The sequence below is a fragment of the Takifugu rubripes genome, chromosome 9 (genome assembly GCF_901000725.2).
Source record: "Takifugu rubripes chromosome 9, fTakRub1.2, whole genome shotgun sequence".
Taxonomy (NCBI): Eukaryota; Metazoa; Chordata; class Actinopteri; order Tetraodontiformes; family Tetraodontidae; genus Takifugu; species Takifugu rubripes.
The window spans coordinates 2,318,767-2,339,101 of NC_042293.1; the positions used below are offsets into that span (position 1 = coordinate 2,318,767).

Below are 20,335 nucleotides of genomic sequence, written 5' to 3' on the forward strand. Positions count from 1 at the left end.
TCTGATACAACCCCTGCGTTTATGGGTTAATCTCTATATAACAGTTTTATAAAAAGGAGCTGAGTCAGTTGCTAATTGGAATGACTGAAATGAGAATGATATTTTATTGAAGCAGCCATTGAGCTTTAAAAGTCACATTTATCAGTTGTGTTATTAGGCCAATGCTGTGAATGTGTGTGATAGTGACACACTTGCATCTGTAATTTCCTAAAACGCATGACTTTTGCTTTGCACACAGATGTGTAGAAGCAGCAGATACTGTATGTTAAACTGCTGTCAAAAACTAGTTGTGTTGGAAAATGCGGGTACAAGGATCAAAAATACGATCAAGGCTTAGTTCTACGGCTGACATTGCGTTCCAGGAAGCTGGGGTTTCGATAGTTCTACATTTAGATAAGTAATGGTTTTAGTCAGCTGTGTAGAGTGCTGATGATTTCTATGTTTTTAACGTCTATTTTCAGGAAACAATCTTCACACTGGCGACAAAATGGTAACAAGGGCTGTATTCACAGGATGCCTCTAAGCATTCAAATTCCAAACAGGCTACAGACGTCTTCCAATAGCTCTCCATTGTTTTAGCCTCGTCTTCCCAAGCATCATTGAAAGGACAGATATGGCAGTGTCTGACATTTATTACTTGCGACTTCATTCCAACCAATAAAAGTACATGCTGTAATCAGGCATCAGGCAAAAATGGACAAATGTATTGCATACACACAATATCCAATTGTTTTAGCTTGTACAATAAATGTATTATACAAGATGGAAAAAAATAATACAACATGCCCTTGAGCCCAGGTCTAAAAGGCTTTTTAGAACTATCTTAAGTATTTTAAACTTTCAAACTATCTTTTTCAAATCTGAATCTGACATCATCTTCCTGCCCTCCATCCTATACACGGCATTCACATTCCTCCTATCGGCACCTTCCTCTGTGTTCAGCTCCTAACATTAATGTACGGATTAGGATTTTTATAGTATAGATATTTTCTTGTGGAGAAACCAAACCTTTTCTTGTTTGACGTGTTCTTTTTTCAATGGCTTGAGGGTGGCCCTCAGATGTATCTCAGGACCCTCTTAATTCACAACATTGTGCATTTTATTTCTCACCAAATATAAGTGTACATCAAGCTTTATTTATCCAGTCATTACGGGTAGTAGGTTCGAATACGGCGCATGCGCACTACAAACTCCAATGCTGCCTTCACGTAGTGCCGAAATATCGTTGTTTATTACGGTTTTACCATTCTAAAATAAATCATAACCGAATAAAATCTATTTAAAATTGTAATTACGACAATACGATACTATTATATCCTTTGTAGAAGGTTAATGAAATTTAAAGTTATTATGCAAGGAACATTTGTTCGTATATTTAAATTGAAGTCCAAATTTACGTGGTGGTAAAAACGCTACACATGCTTCAGAAAGCTCGGCATCACGAGCTGAATTTTGAAGCTAACCGCAGGCGATGCGAGTTATGAAAACAAGTATGAATGATGTTATAAGTTTTTTATAGGGTCACCCAGAAACTTTATATTTGGCCCTAATATGCGGAAATGAGTTCTTCGACATTGAGCGACACATCTCTTTGCAATGTGCTGGTGCATAAAATAGCGCAGTATGACAGAGACATGGAGGTCAGAAGAGCGGTGGGGTGTCAGCAATAACGTCCGAATGAAACCAGCCTTTGACGTCTACCTTTTATATTAAAGCACTGGTAAGAATGGTGCATTTCAGAGGCAGAAGTGTTCATTTTTGTATATGGGTGATGGTTTTGCATCATGGTTGTATCATCGCCGATCAGGTATAGTCCTAAGGGTTGCGACTCTAATGCAATTTACCTGGCCTAAATGGCTTTTCCTGCTAGCCTTGCTTTGCTAACACACGCTAGCTAATTGACATTTGCCACCGTGTTCTCTCCCTGGAGTACAGTTTCTTAGTCCAGCGGAGAACTTAACCAATTGGATAAGCTATTTAGAGTTAAGCTAGCAGATTTGAGCTGAGGCAAAGCTAGCTTATTAGCTTGCGGAACCTGAGGAGGGGGCTCTCCATAATGTCAACCACATATGTTCTGGAATCACCGATTGTCTTTCTTTTTCCCTTTTCGAGAGTCGCCTCTGTCGTTTATAACAGCCAAACCCAGACTGGTATATTTGTGAGTGGTGTTTCTATTTTTGTGCACTATTTAGAATTTAAATCATGCCTGGAAAACTGAAGGCCAAAATTGTGGCAGGGCGCCACTTGCCTGTGATGGACAGGGCCAGTGAGCTGACTGATGCTTTTGTAGAGGTGAGTGAAACTTGTTTCACAGTTTGTGCTCGACTGAGACTAATATGCATGGTGCATTCTTGTTTTCAGGTGAAGTTTGGAAATACAACTTTCAAAACTGACGTTTGTCCCAAATCCCTAAATCCCCAGTGGAATTCAGAGTGGTTCAAGTTTGAGGTAATTGCAAACCCTGTCGGACAGTGGTAATTGTGTTGTAAAGAGAAATTAGAGCTTGAAGTGTGTATCTCTGATTTACTGTTTCTTTTGCTCCGCTTGCTTCCTAGGTTGATGATGAAGACTTGCAGGATGAGCCGTTACAAGTCACGGTTCTGGATCATGACACTTACAGTGCCAATGATGCCATAGGGAAAGTCTACATTGACATCGACCCACTCCTGTGCAGTGAGGCTGCCTCTGTTATTTCTGGCTGGTTTCCCATCTATGATACTATCCATGGTACAATAATGAATTAAGCAGATGATAAACCCTTCTTTTTTTTTTAAACTTTCCTGTCTATATTTTGCTATTTTTTTTACTATTGTCTCCTTTCTTAGGGATACGAGGGGAGATTCATGTCTTGGTGAAAGTGGAGCTTTTTAATGATTTAAACCGCTTCAGGCAGTCGTCCTGTGGGGTCAAGTTCTTCTGCAGTATGTTATAGATGATCTTTTATATTGATTCAATTTAATTAACACCATCGTAATTTGTTGAAACAAATTCCATTAATTGTACATCACTGTCATAATCTAGAAGTTTAGAAAGTGTTTAGGTTGAGGTGTATACCATAGGCTTTAATATATTGTAAATTTAAAATGAGTTAACGGACAACACCATCCGGTCCGATCAACGTGATCAATTGTACCTATGAAATGAAAGAATAATGCATGATAAAATCGAAACATCCTTTATCTGATATTGATTTTACTGTGTTTATTAGCCACATCCATTCCAAAGTGCTACCGGGCAGTGATGGTACACGGTTTTGTTGAGGAACTTGTTGTAAATGAAGATCCAGAGTACCAGTGGATTGATCGTATTAGAACTCCTCGGGCTTCCAATGAGGCTCGCCAGAGACTCATTTCACTCATGTCTGGTGAGGAAAAATCGGGTTATTTACTTTTTATATCCTTCTTATTTCTTATCAATTTGTGTATCGCCCCATATTTAGGAGAGCTGCAGAGGAAAATAGGTCTTAAGGTTCTTGAGATGGGTGGAAATGCTGTGGTGGGCTACTTGCAGTGTTTCGACTTGGAGGGAGAGTCTGGCCTGGTGGTCCGGGCCATCGGAACTGCCTGTACACTGGAAAAACTGAGCTCTGGGAGTGCTCCCAGTACCGCAACACACGTGCACCCTAGCACAGCACCTGCATCCAATGCCTGCAATTCGCCTTCCAAAGATGGAAAGGAGTAAGTATGAACAGGCATGCACACTGTCGAGATTGTGAGACTGGAAGGAGCTAAGCGTGTGCATGAGAAGGGTGAGAATGAATTCTCCCATACATCATGTCTCTTTATACTCAAGCCTGTGTGTGTCTCGGTGTCTTTGATTCCGTTTTGTAGATTTTGGGTTGAATTTTGCCAGGTGTTGCGTCGTAGAACTAACTGCACACAGCATATCCTGAGACACACACATGTACAGTACACACACAGCCACCGCCCCCTCTCAATTTTCTGCTCTTTTCTGCTGCTCTTGCATGATTTTCTCCATGTCCACATTGTAGTGCTACACCTTTGTCTGTAGTGACTATTTGATCCTCAGAATCTTCACAATTGCGTGCATGCTTTTTTGCACACCGTGTCCATGTGCACGTGAAATATTAAACAGCGGCTTAAAGTATTGCCCCACTTATTTGACTTGTAAGATTTTTTACTTCCTGCCTTTGGAATATTATATAGAGAAATGTTATTTTATATAACTTTATATTATATTGTAAACTGCTAACCTTTTGACCTTTGTCCCTTTTTCTGCTATGTTTGAGTGTCTGCATGAATTTATGAGACTGAAAACTGAGCTAAGCATGACTTTCTTGCTGATGCAAAGAAAAACATGTTTTCTCCCCATTTTTGTGTCCCCTCACACTAATACAATGATGCAGTGGTGTTGGTTCTTGTGTGAATATTTTCTTTCCCGTCTGGCTTTCTGGCTACATTCTCACTGGGACTTAACTCACTGTTTGTGCTCAAACCGGCCGCGTCTCTTCCTCCCCACGTGCTGACCGGCCCAGGTCTCCCCTCGCCCACGGATGCCGCTCCACCCACAACAGCCCTGTGCATTCGGCCTGCAGCTCCCAGAGACTGACCCAGAACTTCTCTGTCTCTGTTCCCACGCTCATCTTCACTGGTACGCAGAGGCAGGGTTGAATTTAAGAAAGAAAAGAAAAAAAAAAACGCTATCGAATCGCTTTTCGTCGTTGCTGGAGTGTAGTTACATGACATCCACGCAGCGGTAATAACTTTGTGTAGACATTGTAGGAGAGCGACCAAGAAACAGGTTTGTAGTAACCTGGAATCCCCTTCCTCTGCCATATCTGGTTTCCCACAGGAGCAGGAATATGGTTGCATTAATATGCATTATTATTATTGGCTTTCTGCAGCAAAAATCATATTTGTGGACCTTCTTATTTGTGGGCCTGTGGACTCGTGATCTCTCTGTTGTGACATTTGGTTTAAAATCTCCTGGGACACATGCTTCAGCTTGTCATCCTCTGTTAAATCTGACCTTTTTGTGTGCCATCTTTCTTTTTTTTTTTCTTTTTTTTTAATGTGTTGGTATGTGTTTGCATTTCTTTGTCTTCTTCTTTATGCTTTCCTTTTCTGTTCTCCAGCCATCTGTAGCACCTCAAACACACCTCACCTAAAGCAAACATATTCAAATAATTCCATTTGTACTCGAGGCAACACTGACCTACTCCCATAAGCGCACACATACACACGCTCAGAGGGTGAGGTGGTGACTGACGTGAGTATGGTTATGTGCAATGTTCTCCTGGCAGGCCAGTATTTGGCGAGGACCTCCTGTCGTCCTCCGGTCCACCAACCCCTTTCAGAGCCCTCCCCACCACCTCGTCCTCTCCTCCCCCCTTCTCTCCCTCCAAGCCATGCAGCCGCCAGTCCTCATCATCAGAAACAGACCTCAGTTTGACGCCCAAGACGGGTAAGAACACTTCGCCCCATCCACCTTTCCCATTCCCATCCATTCTCTTCCACTTCATTGTGGTGCTACTCTTGCAGTGCTTTTGTTATTTATTTATTTCTATAATTTTAGCATGAATGAGTTTACCATTATATTACAATTTATATTTGTCTGGGTCTGATTCCTTCCATCTTCACTGGCTTGTTGTGTCTTGTGCCACACCATTGGAAGGTTTTTATAAATGTTCTGTGCAGTGTGCGGACACACCAGGTCAGTGTCGGTCAGTGTCTTGTCCCCTGTTATTATGGCCTTAAATTGAAGCACTGTGTCTCATGAGGGTTTGTTGTTGATCTAAGGTCATTACCAGCAATTATGTTTAACCATTGACAACAAGGTAAGTGTAGCTAAACTGCAATGACAACATTTTAACACAGTTCTCAGCTGAGCATTTAAGAAATGAGGAACTTTCTTAACTGACCAGCTCCTTTGACCAGCCATTTGAGAAAAGCAACCCCCCCCCCCCCCCCCGACTGATTCTTTTTTTTCCTGTTTTTTTGTACTTGCACACCTACTTATCCTTTATGGATTGATTCCTTAACTTTTCTTTCATAAGTTTGGTTCCTTGAAACCAATTACCTCTCTAGCCTGGCACAATATAAAAGTTCTATTTATAAAGAAATATAAAGCTATATTTCTGTTCCGTTCATAAATCTATTTGTAGTTTCTACTTCTCTTATGTCTTTAGCAGATACATCACTCACCACTGAGGGATTAGGATAAAATGATTGAAAATAAAGATCCAATTAAGTTTAATATGTGCAACTAGCCACATCTTCCCATCACTTTCTTTTCTCTCCTTGGTTATTGTGCTTCTCATTCTTCTCAGTTTTGTTCTCAGTGTCTCCTTTTTTTTCTCTGTTTGCACCTCGTCTGTATCTCTGCTGAACAGAGGGGACCCAGCCAGTGAGACACAGGCCTGGGATCTTCCTCTGCCCCAGCTCCCCCACCCTGTCCACGGACACCCTCTCCCTCCCCGGTGCTGGCTCTTTGGGCTGTGGAAAAGGCTCTGCCTCCAGAGCTGCCACATCACCCCATTTATCCTCAGTGCGCTCAGACCCTACCTTGCTAAGAAAGAGTGTGTCCTTTACTGAGGACCTCTTGCTGAGAGAATCTGGTACAGTTGCACCGTGTTGTGCCTCTGGGGTGAACAGAAGGACTGTTGACACCCAGACCGCCTGAAGTGTTTTTACCAAAAACTTTAACCCAACATGCATGCCGTCAATGCTCACAGATCATTGTACTGATTCTTACTTTGACCTCAGCATGTGGTGTGATGTGTTTGGCAACTTCAGTCTTTTCAAATCAGATCAAAAGTACACAGTTTAACCAGTAGCCATATAATCTCCTCGACACCTTTAAGGCACTGTCTGAAGCTCCAGCAACTTATGTTTTGTTTTATGAGTGAAGTTATAGTTGTAACTGCTGTGTGAAATTGAAACGGCAATTGAAGTCAGTTCTCTCCTCTGTGATCAGGTATGGGCAGCGGAGGCAGCGCTGGTAAGGAGGCAGGGCCTCTAAAGACCCTCCTGAGACAGCAGACACAGACTGCTCTGGAACAAAGGGTATGAGGACACCCGATACCTACTGTATCTGTATGCACAGATGTTTGTGACGGAATTCTAACCAGTATTAAGTGCAATTTGATGTAATCTACATGTATACATGCACTTTTATTGACTAAATATAGTATCATTGAATGCTACTGATGTTTTATAATGATGGAATCTAAAATTTGTTGCATTCTGCATTTGTGATATAGTTTTTAAACTTTTCTGCAGTTATTTGCTATTACAAAGCATTTTCAAACCAGTCATTCCCAGCCAGTTAAAGGCACTCAATGGATTGAACTAGAGATGGTCACTTTTTTTGCAATTTTCAAATCACTGTATACTTTTTTTTTCCATGAAAGCAACAGGTGGTGGGGGGGTTAAATGTTTGAATAGGACTAAAATTGTTGAAGAGCAAGTTAATGTTCACTTTTTTTCCTGTCCTTTTGATCACTTGTGCCACTCAGGGAGCGTCCTCCTCTGGGTTATTTTTAAACTCCAGGGTATGTCCCATCAGTGTGTCTCTGTCTCCCTCTACCTTCATTTTCCCTCCCTGAACCTCCTGAGCAGCCAATGACCACCATCAAGTCTGAGTAAATTCCTAACCTGTTCCTCCACTGCCGTTTGGTTGATCTCATAGGGGCGAGGCAACATGGCATCGGGCTGTTGTGATGGCCTTTGTGTTTGCATAGGATCCACTGCACTCTTGAAAGATCCAAACATGTTAGCAGGAGGGCTGGATGCTTGGAGTCGTGTACCTTCTTGGTTTGAAAGGGTGGTTCAAACCTGTGTGTGTCTGGGCACCTTCTGGATTCCCAAACGCCCCCCTCCTTTCTGACTTGTTTTAAGCCTTATTTGATTTTCCTGTAATGGGAATGAGCACGCTCATTTCATCACCTCATTCTTGTCCTAATGCTCTGACTGGGATGTGAACTTAACAGAGTACTCACCTTCCCATTTGGAGTACTGGCCAAGAAAGAAACTTGAGCTGTCCCATATGATTCCATGTCAACTCATGTACCTGCATGGATGTAAAACGGATGTTTTCTTAAAAGTGTGTGACCTTTTCAGCCTAGAATCTAGATGTCTAAATCCACCACAGCGGAGCCCAGTCGCTAGGATGTGCATTAAACAACCTCCTGAATATTTAAATTTGTGGCTCTTATAAAGAAAAGGGGTATTCTTTATGCAACGGTTTTTATAAAAACAAGCCCGTTTAGCGTAATGTGTCATAAACTTGTTATTGGAGATAAATCTGTTACAATTGTCTCAGAGATGGATTTATTCGCTCTTTGCCAAACAGCGATATTAAGCCTTTTTTGGAGTTTTCTAATTTAGCAGTTCCACAACATGCCACCAACTTGCCTTTTAAAGGATTGTGCTGTTCCTGCTGCATTGTATTTATAGTTTTTATTATATAACTGACTGTATGGATTAGTTGTCATTATTTGACAGGCTTGGTTTTACTGTCGGTTTCAGATGCACTGAAGAGTTTATACAGGTTTAAAGTGTTGAATTATTTCCAGAATCTGATAGGTTGGGTTGTAAAAACCTTGCATGAGTGGGAATTGAAATTCACTGCATGTTGACTCCTTTCACACATTTATCATCAAGATCAACACAGTTTATTACATCACCAGTTATTTAAAGCTTAATTGCCGCAAGCCTAAAGGAATGATTAACATTTTAATTTTGATTCTTTTTTTTTTTAATGTATTTCGGACATTATTAAATATTTTATGCTAAAATGTTATTAGTTTGGGTTTGTTTGCAAAGCCAATTAATACTTTTAGATGCAAGCTCACCCATAAAAAGATATTAAAAGATTTTAATCATAAATTGTAGCTTTTATCCCTACGTATTGTAATGGCTGTTTTCTGTCTGCAGGAATTTCCTTTTTTCACCTTGGCGTCTTTTCCGCCTGGTTTTCTGGTTCACGTTGGTGGTGTGGTCAGTGCTCGTTCAGTGAAACTACTGGACCGTATCCACAACCCCGGTGAGTTCAGCACACGCAACACACTTCCACACACAAAGTGCCCTAATGTTTTTTGTCCATTGTCCAGTCGAACGGTGTGAGTTGACGATATCGTGTGAGTGTTCTGTCCCGTTGAACTGGCTGTCCATTATCCCCTTTGGTGTGGCCGGAGTTTAGTCTGTTTATAGACGTTGTGGAGAAAGATTCTGCAACACATCTGAAAGTTGGGTGTGGTTACTTTATTTTAAGGCTGTATTTTAGCAGCATTTAATGGATGGGACAGTATTAGTCATATTCGCCAGGAAGTTTTCTAGACAGGATGTGATTGTGCATGTGTCTGGGTGCGTGCATGCGCGCACATGTTCTGGTTCCTTGTTCCAGTGTGTGATGTGCAGCGATGGTGCATGGCTCCAGTCTTTTTGCCTGCTGCTTCTCTTGTGTAGGTGTGATTGGCTGCAGGTGGCGAGGTGCTGTGGTGTCTCATGTTTGCTCTGCTGCCTTCAGTTATCACGTGTTCTTGTGTCGGATAGATTATCTTGAGTGTAGGACATTTATATACACTTATTGACTGGGTTAAATAACTCAATTCAGCAGCGGACTTTTGCTCAGTTTACTGGAAGGTTGATACTAGAGGATTTTTGCCAGGTTTACCCCCCTCCCCAAGGTATTTTGATGAGAGCCACTGTTAACTAACCACACATTATTTCATTTACAAATGATAAAACTTCCTAAAATTGCAGCTTACAATGAGACCCATTCTCTAAAGTGCTGTGTTCATGTTATTGCACCTCAGCTCTCAGCTATTGTGACGCATCATCATGCGCTAGGGCTGCACACATCTGGAAAAAATAGAAATCACCCTTTTTTGGCTCGGAATTAAGATCTCAAATCTCTGGCCCATTTTTTTCCCCCTCACAAAATGTTTATTAAAGTGATGAACTCTCAACAAAACAATGGAAACATTTAAATAGTCATCTATCTAGAGATTTCCTTATACTGCCTAGTAGATGGTCGTACAATTGGTTTGTTAGCAGTAGGAGCAAATGACAAATAATAACAAATGAAAACATTCAAATATAGATCTTAAGATGTGATACTTATTTATGTGAACTCACCTAAAGACATGTATTTATTAGGTCATGAGCTGGTTGTGGCTATAGCTATTGCTGCTGAGCGTAAAAAACGGAGATATACGAATTATGGACTTTCTAAGTTATGTATTGCTTATGTGTGTGTGTGTGTGTGTGTGTGTGTGTGTGTGTGTATAAATAAACCATTTGGCCAAAAAGTACATTGTGGTGTAGTGTGTAATAATGGCAGGAGGGGTAATATTCCTGTTGTGTGTCACGACTGGAAAATGTGGGTTGGTTAAAATAGGTAGAGGACAGTGAATATACCTGTGTAGCTAGCACAACAGGGTGCTAAAGTTTAGACTATTTGATTAGGAAATAAATGTTTTCCAACTGCCTTTGGGTAAAGACACGTGATATATGTGTGTACCACGTGTCGGACATTGACACATATGAATCATTACAAGCCTTGAAATATTTCCATAATGGCAAATGCAAAGCTTTTTTTTCGTGCACAAGTACAATTCAGGCAGGCGACCGCCATTTGGGGTTTTGTCGGCATCCATTTAACACTCCTTACCTCTGGTAGCCTTTCCTCCAACTTGCCTCCGCTTTAACGCTCACTCACTCATTGCTAACGCCCAACTCAACCATGTGATATTAAGAAGCTTCATCATAGATTACAGGAGGAGGCAGCTGCAGTGATGCTTTTGGGGATCTTAGAAATCTGTGAGGAGACTAAGAACATTTGTTTGTGGTAGAGCTCGTGAAATAAAATGCTAAATCCGCACAAAATTGCAGGTGCCGTTCGGATTTTTCTAATATCAGCATCAGAGAATTAAATCTGTCAAAAAGGCAAATTAATTGAATTTATTAGTATTACAGTTGGACTACCACATGATGCCTTTTTTGTGTTTGCTTTTTTCATCACATCTTCTGAAGATTCGAACTACACTCGTAGCTTTCTCGTGCATCTTCATGGGCCTGACTACTGTGTAACTGTAAAGTGCTGTCTGTTTTTGCATAGTGACCGTGGAGTGCTGCTGTTGTGCTCTGCTTGTTTGTTAGATCTCTTTTCCTTCTCTCTTTTTTCTGTACTAACGGTGTGTTCTGGCCCAGCCTTGGGTAACACGCGCTCATACAAACTGCTAGACTGGAATAGTGTCACTGCAGGTATTTCTTCCCCCTTTTACTGCTCTCACCCAAAGGAGCGATGGCAGCTCAGTGAAGTTAAACCTCAACCTATAGCCACCAGAGAGCAGCGAAATATCTGCATCTTGTAGTTAGAAAGTTTATTGCTAGATTTACCAAATTCAGTGAGCTGCCATTCTCTTGTCTCAAATCTGTGTGGGTGTTTGCTGAGCTGAGTTAAGCATGCGCTGTGTCCCCCCCCCCCCCCCCCCCCCCCATCCAGCCTGGCACTGCCCCCCCCCCACATAGCTCTTCCTGCTTCACAGAAGAGTTGCAGCTTTTCCTCGAACATTGTCCTAGTGCTGTTTTGATGCTTCCCAAATCAGCATCATGGTCAAACCTGTCTAGACCAGAGGAGGTTTAGGAGGTTTCTTTGTGAAAGAAGACCCACCGACCAGGCATGTGCATCCTGAGCTCATTGGGCCGTATTCATACTGAGAGAGAGCGAGAGAGAGAATGAATGGGTGGATTCGTGGAAGATGGATTATTGGATGGTTACAGTTTGAGGAAAATTCAAGTGAATTGTGGGTATATGTTCGGGATCAAAGGAAAGATGAAAGTCACTCAGTTTCCTAAACTTCATTTGATGGACTCCGATAAATGAATATGGCCCTTCTCTGTCCATGAGTGTGCACATGGTCACGAGCGTGCACGTTGGTGAGCCTGTGATCGTCTGACATGCTACTTCTAGTTTAAAAGAACCCCCCCACCTTGTCAGCCTGATGCCTGACCATCAGCCATTACTCTTCATCCCCTCTCTTACCCCACATTCATTTCTGCTCATTAACACATTTTCCCTATTTCACAGAGCAACTGAACTTTTTGCTCTGCCTGGGGGCTTTGTCAGCATGTGGCCTTCGCAGGAAGTCATGGAGTGCTGCTCAATACTCTAATGTTGCTTCCTTCAGATGTTTAGTTCTTCAGAGATTCAAAACAAATAGTTGCACTTAAATTCATAAATTGGAATTAGGTTTTTTGAGCGTTTTTAACAAAACACTGGGAGTATTTGAGCTAAGCCTCATGGGACTATTGAAACACACCCAGCAGGGTGAAGGCTCAATCAAAATAGCTAAACTTCTGTCCTTTTTGAATACCAGAAATATATTTTTTATATTGTAACCACAAGAGGGAAAAAGAAACAAAAAAAATATGTTTTTTGGCCAATACACACTGAAGAAAGGCTAGCAAGAGCACACTAGCCAAACCATTGCCTCCATTGTCATCGTCACATTCTTCTGACATTATCATCAGTTTATTTCCTGAACTATTTGTTTTGGCTTGCTTTGTTACACCATTTAACAACATCACAATATACTCTTGCTTTTGTAATCAGATTAGACAATTAGGTTAAACATTAAATTGCAACATTTTTTCTTTCTTTTTCAGATTTTAATCTGTAATGTGTGTACCAGATAACCTTTAGTGAACTGCTAACTCAAGGTTAAGCTTGAGAGTAAAGTGATGGGTTTTTAAGTCCATCTAGGGAAAGCTGTTTGATGCTGAATTTCATGTTTTGCAGATGAGCCAGAGACACGCGATGCCTGGTGGGAGGAGATACGACAGGAGATCAAATCTCATGCCAAAGCCTTAGGTTGCCACGCTGTTGTGGGTTATAGTGAGAGCACCAGCATCTGGTGTGTAATGCACTACTACATTCTATGGAAAATACTGTATTTGTGTGAACTACATATATATTTCCTCAAACACTCCTGGTGATTTAGTGAGGAGGTGTGTATCCTGTCAGCATCTGGCACTGCAGCCATCCTGAATCCTCGGTATATGCGTGAAGGTTGCCTGGACATCGGAATCGACCACAGGTGTCGTAAACAAGTGACCCAGAGTTAATCTTGTATGTATGGTGTTACTTTGAAAGTTGACAGTGGATGGTGTGATGTTCACCAGGTTTGAGGAGCCATCTCCACCAAGCTGTGGTTTCTGTCACATCCCCTATGATGAGCTCAACATGCCCTTCCCCACTCAGCTCACCTACTGTTACCACTGTAGGCGACAAAAGGTTATCACCATCTCATTCCTGGCTTTTATTTTTCAGGTGAAGTTTGCTCAAAAAAAAAGGTAGTAAGATCATGTATTTTATCATCCAAGGTTCCTGACGTGCTCTTCACAACAATCGATCTGCCATCAGAAGCAGCTGTCACAGGAAAGGGATGCTTCATCCAGGCCAGGTAAAACACCATTTCAATATAAATGTATTAGTTCTGCCCTTTTCATGTTTATAATTTTGTGTTTTCCACAGCTGAAAGTTGGTAGCAGAATATTTCCTGAGCAAAGCCTCACACAATGTCTAAAGTTAATGCTACTGATGGTGACTCTTATAGGCTGTGTCGCCTGAAAAGGAAGGCCCAGGGTGAAGTGAATGCTACAGCCATCTCCAACCTGCTGCCTTTCATGGAATACGAGCTGCACAGTCAGTTGATGAACAAACTAAAACTACGGAACATGAATGCTCTGTTTGGCTTACGCATCCAGATCAGCGTCGGCGAGAACATGCTCCTGGGTCTGGCTGTAAGTTAACATGCCAAGTTAACAGTGACTGGTTACATGCGCTCAGTCTTTTCAAAGTGCTTCTCTGTGTTCAGTCCGCCACAGGAGTGTATCTCACAGCTCTACCAGCACCTGGGGGGATCCAGATTGCAGGGAAGACCCCCAGTGACTTGAGCAATGAACACCACATCCTGACCATCCAGAAAAGGATCAATGACACCATAGCCAAAAACAAAGAGATTTATCAAATTAACCCTCCGGTGAGACAACACAACATAAGTCAGTTCTACTGGGACTAGTTTGCAGGGATGTTGTCGGTCCTTTTTCCCCTTAGTTCCTGAGACATACTGTAAATGATAAGCTCTGTAAGTGTTTAACGTTTCCAAATTGTTGCTCAGATGTTTTGGGATTCATGTTAAATTACTTGGTTCTTGGGTCCAGATCTAAAATATTTTCTTTCAGACTTGAATGTTGAGATCATAACATTCAAGTTTTTGGTCATCGGTTCCTTCAGAGTTATGATTTGGTGACACCAATTATAAGTCAGTGAATCGTATACCACTATTCTCGAGTAAAATCTGTAAATTGAGCTTAGATTGTGAATATATAGGCTTTGTGAAACATACATTAATATACTTAACGCTGTTGTCTCTTTTCCAATCATTGAAGAAATTATTTGCCGTGGACCCTGAGGTGTTTGGCGGCATAAACATGGTACTGAGCAACTTTTAGCTGTGTAACACAGCAAGCATGACAAATACCTCACTATATTAATGGCAAGGCTCAACCACTTTTAACGTACCCGTGTAACAACTCTTAACTGGGGACGTTTGGGAGAAGGACAGTGTGTAACCCACTCCAGTGTCACCTGAGGGCATCCACCTGCAGATTGTTTGCGTTAACAGCCCTGTATTTTAATATCTGCCCGGTCACATTCTCACCTATACATAATTGCGTGTATGTTGTGTTTTCACCTCTTTTTACTCTTCCAGATCCATATTTAAATTAACACCAGTCATGTGTATGTAATTGTGCAGCGAATTGGTTACTTGAGTGAGTGTGACATTAACATAGTTTTCCTACTTGCCGTGCAGTCTGGACTGTTGTGAAACGCTGATTTGAGCTTTTGATGTGTTTACTTTTTTAACAGATACTTACTTTACCTTTTATCTTTTTCGTGCAGGACTTGACAGAGGAATACATAGGCTCTCCCATTCCTGAGCCGAGGCAACGGTCCAGACTTTTCCGCTCCCACTCGGAAAGCTCGGATGAAGTGTCGGAACTGGACCTCTCCCATGGGAAGAAAGATGCCTTTGTCCTGGAGGTGTTTATCAATAGGAATACAACAATATTAAATAATAATTGTTGTCTGGTCTCACCATTCGCGTCTCTTCCATAGATCGATGACACTGATGCTGTGGAGGACATCCACTCACTTCTCATCGATGCACCAGCACCCACAGGTTTGTTCCATCAGCTCACAGCTCAGCCACAGAAGTACACAACGACTCTTATAGGTGTCATTGTTGTCGAATACATTCATTCCTCATTCACTTGTCTTTGTTCAGGTTTCTACAGCTGCAACACTGAGATCATGCCTGGGATTTATAACTGGACGTCCAGAGTTCAGGTGCGCATCATAGGAAACTTCTCTGTCCTCCATAGAATAGCAGTCACATTGTCACAATTTTTTAAGATCAAAATACAGGTGCTGTTAAAGGGAAAACACCCGAATGAATAATTTTTAAGAAAAGACTAATGAGGCAGATAACTTCTGTAATGATATCATACACATGTTGACAAAGAATGTCATAAAATGTGAGCGAAATCTCTAAATCTGCAATTATCCTGGGTGGTTTATTACTCATTTTCAGATGTTTACATCGGTGAGGGTCGTAAGGTTGAGTCACGTCAACCTTACAAATCAAGGCTTGAACAAGATCTTTACTGACCTGTGTGAGGACCTGCTGAAGGTATGAACAAAACACTGCTGAGTTTTTTACATCACATCATCTTGTGTAGTTAGATTTTAATGCAATTGTGTTTGGTGCAGAGTTTTTACTTCAAGCTGAGATCGATGATCCCCTGCTGCCTCTGTCACCTTAACTTCACTGTCGCAGTTCCAGAAGAAGAGCTCATACAGGTGACAACAGGCCATGATTTACCAAACAAATGACCGGAGGCTAAAATGCAAAACTCTCTCATATTGGCTACTTCCTTCTGACTCCCAGGTGGCCGTTACTGCAGTGGCCATGACCTTTGACAAGGACCAGACTCAGGAGAAGCCACCAGACAAATCCATCTCCAAAGGTCTGTCCAACACTTAGGATTCTTTTCACACACTACTCAAATTTCAAAACAATACTCTGTTTTTATTTTATCATGTAAAGTAATCATTTCTGTGTTCAGTCAGTATGCCCTCGCTACACAAAACCCCACAATAACCTTTTATTTTGTATTTGTTGGTGTAACGTCTACACAACCAAAGCATTGTAATCTCTTCTCAGGCTGTAGTGAGACTGAGGAGCAACTGCAGTTTCCCTTGGAGCTTTGTACAGAATCCTCCACCAACACTCAGCCATCATCCAAAATCTCAGGTAGCCATTTCCTTAGCCTGAGACGCGACCTCCTGCTCCTGTCTTACTAACAGGCATTGCACATTTCCCCCACTAACGCTTTAGGGAAAGTCTCTTTTCTCACTCCAGCTGCAAAACTCTCCCAAAATCAGCTGGTTATGGTTCACTCAGCAGGTAAATCATTAGTGGTGTGTTACAGTGACTTAGATGGCTGTGCATCGTTGCCTAGATAATCCACCCAAGAAAGTGCTGGACATTGTGGGATCTTGTGATGTACAACAAACAGGTTGCAGGAGCTTGAATTCTGGCGGTGATTCTGCTCCCCTATGCTAGCCTACTTTTAATAGAGGCAAAATGCTGAGGCAACCAGACTCCACATAACTGAGCTGACCAGAAAACACATTTTTAGCGGGATGTTTTTTTTTGTCTGTGACAGGTGTCATAGAGACATCCAGCGTGTCAACCAGAGGTAAGCCCGTTTCTCATTCCCGTCCCACTCCCCTGCTACCAGAACTACTACACTGACCTGTTTTGACTTCTCATCCTTTTGTCTTGGAGAGAACACCACTTCCAAAACTCATTCACTTTTATTCTTTTGGTTTGTTCATGTCTTGATTGTTTTTTTTGGGTTTTTTTAATGTCTTTCTCTTGTCATCCTTGTTTCGTTTGTGAATGTCTGGGTGTGTGCTGGGTTTGTGTGTGTTTCTCCGTGTTTGTGTGTTCTCTCCAGCTGCCTCCATTGATTACGGTTCCTTTGCAGACAGATGCAGCACCTGGCTAGAGCTGCTTAGGCTGAAAGCTCACACCATAAGACGCGGATCAGTTAAAACAAGTAGGAGGACACATTCTCTAGCCCACTCTGGTGATCATACCTACAAATTCACAGCAGTTCCTGCACACACGTGCACACACACACCCCTCCATGCATGCCACTGGGGGCGGAGCATTGTCAGTCAAGCAATCAAGCCCTGGCTTTTTTGGTTGAGTGTGAAAGTTGAAGCCCCGCCCTCCATGATGACAAAAAAACATTCCTATGAGAAATCTATTTATCTCTTGCACCATTACTAAAGCTGACTTTACACACAGACGTCTGTGAGAGTGGCAGAGAAATATTGGAACTTGTGGGGCAAAGGTTTTCTCTAGTCTGGCATCTTTGTCAGTCCTGTGTTCTGTTTACTAAACACTGGTCTGATGTGTGGCTCTGAGCTTTGTGGCTCTGGCTGATTGTTAAAGGCACATCAGGTCAATTAGCCGTTGTCAATCATCTTTCACACTCCGGCTTGTGCACTTGCGGCCAGCTCAGATCACAGCTGTCTCTCTTTTCTCTATTTCTCAAACCTCTTTGACCAATGAACAGAAGCTGTAAATATCCTCTTTTATACTTCACTGTACTCCAAATACTGCATTCACACGTGTAAGTAAGTATACACAGCTGTGCCCAGGTCTGTCTGTCTGTCTGCAGACACTGTGTAACTGTCCCGTCTCTTCGCCTCGACTGCATGGCGTGCATGGTAGCGTATGCTTTACAGACGATTGTCTTTGTACCCTAAAACACATCCATGCCAGTTTGGACATGCAGATAACACACAAACAACAACTAACGGGCATCATGTTTGTCTTTTATGTGGTTTTTTTTGCCCTTTGTATTGTATTTATTTATTTTTTTGGTCTCCCCGTCCCCTCTTTTTGGCTTTCCGTGTTATATTTGTTTCTTTTTCCATCTGTTGGAACTCCTCTGGTACTCTCTGAACCTTCAGGCTCCTCTCTGGAGCGCTCCAGTCCACTACCCGAAGGGCGATCCCGCTCAGTCCGCTCCAGCCGACCGTTTGGGAGCAGTTCGGTCACAGTGGTGAAAATGACGCCGCTGTCCTTTCTCCCTGGGACACGCATCATCAAATACCTCGGGATCATTAATATGTTTTTCATCCGAGAGACGACATCATTGCGAGAGGTGAGACCACGAGGTCACAAACCCATGTTCCGGCATCAGAGTTATGGCGTGCACATCTGTTCATGTGACGTTATCCATCTTCTCCAGGAAGGGGGAGTCAGCGGCTTTCTCCATTCCTTCATTGCAGAGGTGTTTGCAATGGTCCGAGCTCATGTAGCTGCCCTCGGGGGTAACACAGTAGTATCCTACAGCATGAAGGAGTGTGTGTTCATGGAGAATCCAAATAAGAACCAGGTACACACAAAGCACCCTTCCTGTTAATGTCTACATGTAATGGCCTGATTTTAAATGTTTAGTATCCTCAGTTGTCACATTTACTGGTCTAACATTTTATTCTTTCTTCTTAATTTTCCCCCTGTAGGCTCAGTGTCTTATTAATGTGAGCGGCGACGCAGTCTTCTGTGTCAGGGAAACGGACCCGGAGCACATCCCGTCACAGACTTGCACCAGCGGAACTGATGGGGCTACGTGACCCTGAAAACCCACTGTGTCTGCAGTGTGCATCGTCTGAGTGAACACACTCTTGTCAAGGCAAATACGAATCATTAATATCTGCTTTCACCTCTGTAAAGAAATCCAGTTACAGAAAAACTAAAAGCATCCTCACGTCCTGGAAACATGCATTTGTATTAATGTGGGGTGTTGGAGCAAGATATGTCCCTTTTTCACAATGGGAATTCGTCCAGGCCCAGATGTGACTCATTTGGAATTTTTTTTTTTTTTTTTTCCAGGCAAATAAGCCAAAATCCCCCCTGCATCTAAAGTAGGGAGGGGTTGACTTTGGGTTACAGTATGCTGGCCGTCATGTGGTCTGGGAGCATATGTGAGGCTGGAGGCAGCTATGATTAAGATCTAATTGAGCTTTTTTGTTTGTTTGTTTTTTTTAATGGCCTTTCTCACAGCCTCAGATCATTTAATCCACAACAGATTCTCACATGGTGTGAGGTTATTTGTCATCTCTTCATTACAATACGGCTCCATCACATTCACCTCAGGCAAAGGCAAGTGTTACTTTTACCACTGCTGCTGTGCTACCTCACACAAGTTCAACTGAAAATTTGAACATTTGAAATTAAATTAATGGGTAAATTTTAGTATGTAAATTGTATTTTAAATAAGAAAGTTATTGTCACAAATATGAAACAACAAAGTGTCCTGAATGGGAAGCTGATTGAAATATTTAAGCATCTTTTAAAAAAAAAAAAAAAAAAAAAAGGATTAATTGGATTAAGATATATTTTAAGAGGCCAAGGAAATTTTGTTTTATAATAGTCATAAATTTTACAGTTTTATAGCTTTATATTTTTTCTGCTTATTCAGTGAGAGGCCAAATATGATGACAGTATGTCTTTAATTTTTGTGAATATTTGATTAAATGTTAAATTGTTGATTAATTTGCAGCTTAAAGATCAGTCTTGGGTGTTCTTGTTATGGCTAAATGGTTCTGTACTTTTTTATTATTTGAGTTTTTTGATTTCCTAACTAGCTCTGCTGATGTCTCAATATCAATATTTATGTCCAGCGCTGGAAGTTCTTCATGTGGAGGTGCCAGCTTAAACAACTGTGTAAATGTTCTCTGATATTAAAGATTGTAGTATTTTTGTAACACCGTGTCAGAGTTAATGGTACTATAATCTATGATCAGAATTTTATAAGTTTCCTTTTGTGTTTAAAACTTGAATGTACATAAAGCTTGTTGCTTTCTGATTCGCAGCATGCAGACTCACCTTTTCTTGCCACACATCTGCATGCTGGCCTGTCATGTCTTGCACAATAAACTCCTCGTTGTGTCTGTAAGGATTTTTTTTTTTTTAAAACACCTTCTCACTTTATATCTTCACTTCTTTATAGCTCTCCTATGATAGAAGTTCACACCTACAGTATGAGTGCATACATGTGTGTTTGAGTGTGTGACAAAATAGAATATGTACTGTGCATCCAAACATTCATTAGCATATATAAATTCACCACAAACACACCCAGACCTTTCTAAGAATCATGACTAAACAGCTATTGTCTATTGACAAACCAAACACATGGATGGAAATAGTTTAAGAAAC

At 41.6% G+C, this 20,335-nt stretch overlaps 1 protein-coding gene across 19 annotated transcripts; it reads left to right on the top strand.

Annotated features, from left to right (window-relative positions):
• Positions 1 to 1,417: 1,417 nt before the first annotated feature.
• Positions 1,418 to 20,072, top strand: c2cd5 (C2 calcium dependent domain containing 5). Of its 19 annotated transcripts, none has more exons than XM_029841780.1 (31): positions 1,418 to 1,720; positions 2,193 to 2,292; positions 2,362 to 2,448; positions 2,556 to 2,727; positions 2,826 to 2,921; positions 3,209 to 3,364; positions 3,440 to 3,677; positions 4,496 to 4,611; positions 6,937 to 7,025; positions 7,478 to 7,513; positions 8,898 to 9,006; positions 11,175 to 11,228; positions 12,766 to 12,880; positions 12,968 to 13,063; positions 13,149 to 13,260; positions 13,350 to 13,429; positions 13,583 to 13,769; positions 13,844 to 14,008; positions 14,418 to 14,462; positions 14,932 to 15,072; positions 15,148 to 15,211; positions 15,317 to 15,378; positions 15,623 to 15,721; positions 15,802 to 15,891; positions 15,980 to 16,058; positions 16,256 to 16,345; positions 16,761 to 16,793; positions 17,055 to 17,156; positions 18,052 to 18,275; positions 18,363 to 18,509; positions 18,637 to 20,072. In XM_029841780.1, exons 2-31 carry the CDS (start codon positions 2,203 to 2,205, stop codon positions 18,745 to 18,747), a joined length of 3,285 nt encoding a protein of 1,094 aa, XP_029697640.1. In that variant the 5' UTR covers positions 1,418 to 1,720; positions 2,193 to 2,202; the 3' UTR covers positions 18,748 to 20,072. The 19 variants fall into 19 exon arrangements, with proteins under 19 accessions (XP_029697640.1, XP_029697635.1, XP_029697636.1 ...); XM_029841775.1 differs by lacking the exon at positions 4,496 to 4,611 and adding an exon at positions 5,264 to 5,424; XM_029841776.1 differs by lacking the exon at positions 4,496 to 4,611 and adding an exon at positions 5,264 to 5,424 and having other exon boundaries at positions 18,082 to 18,275.
• Positions 20,073 to 20,335: the final 263 nt, after the last annotated feature.

Bases quoted from the DNA above. Each gene is read 5' to 3' on its own strand.
- c2cd5 (XM_029841775.1), top strand. From the start codon at position 2,203: ATGCCTGGAAAACTGAAGGCCAAAATTGTGGCAGGGCGCCACTTGCCT. The intron at 13,064-13,148 runs GTGTCGTAAACA...GATGTTCACCAG, and splicing joins GACATCGGAATCGACCACAG to GTTTGAGGAGCCATCTCCAC. The intron at 15,073-15,147 runs GTGTTTATCAAT...TCTCTTCCATAG, and splicing joins AAGATGCCTTTGTCCTGGAG to ATCGATGACACTGATGCTGT.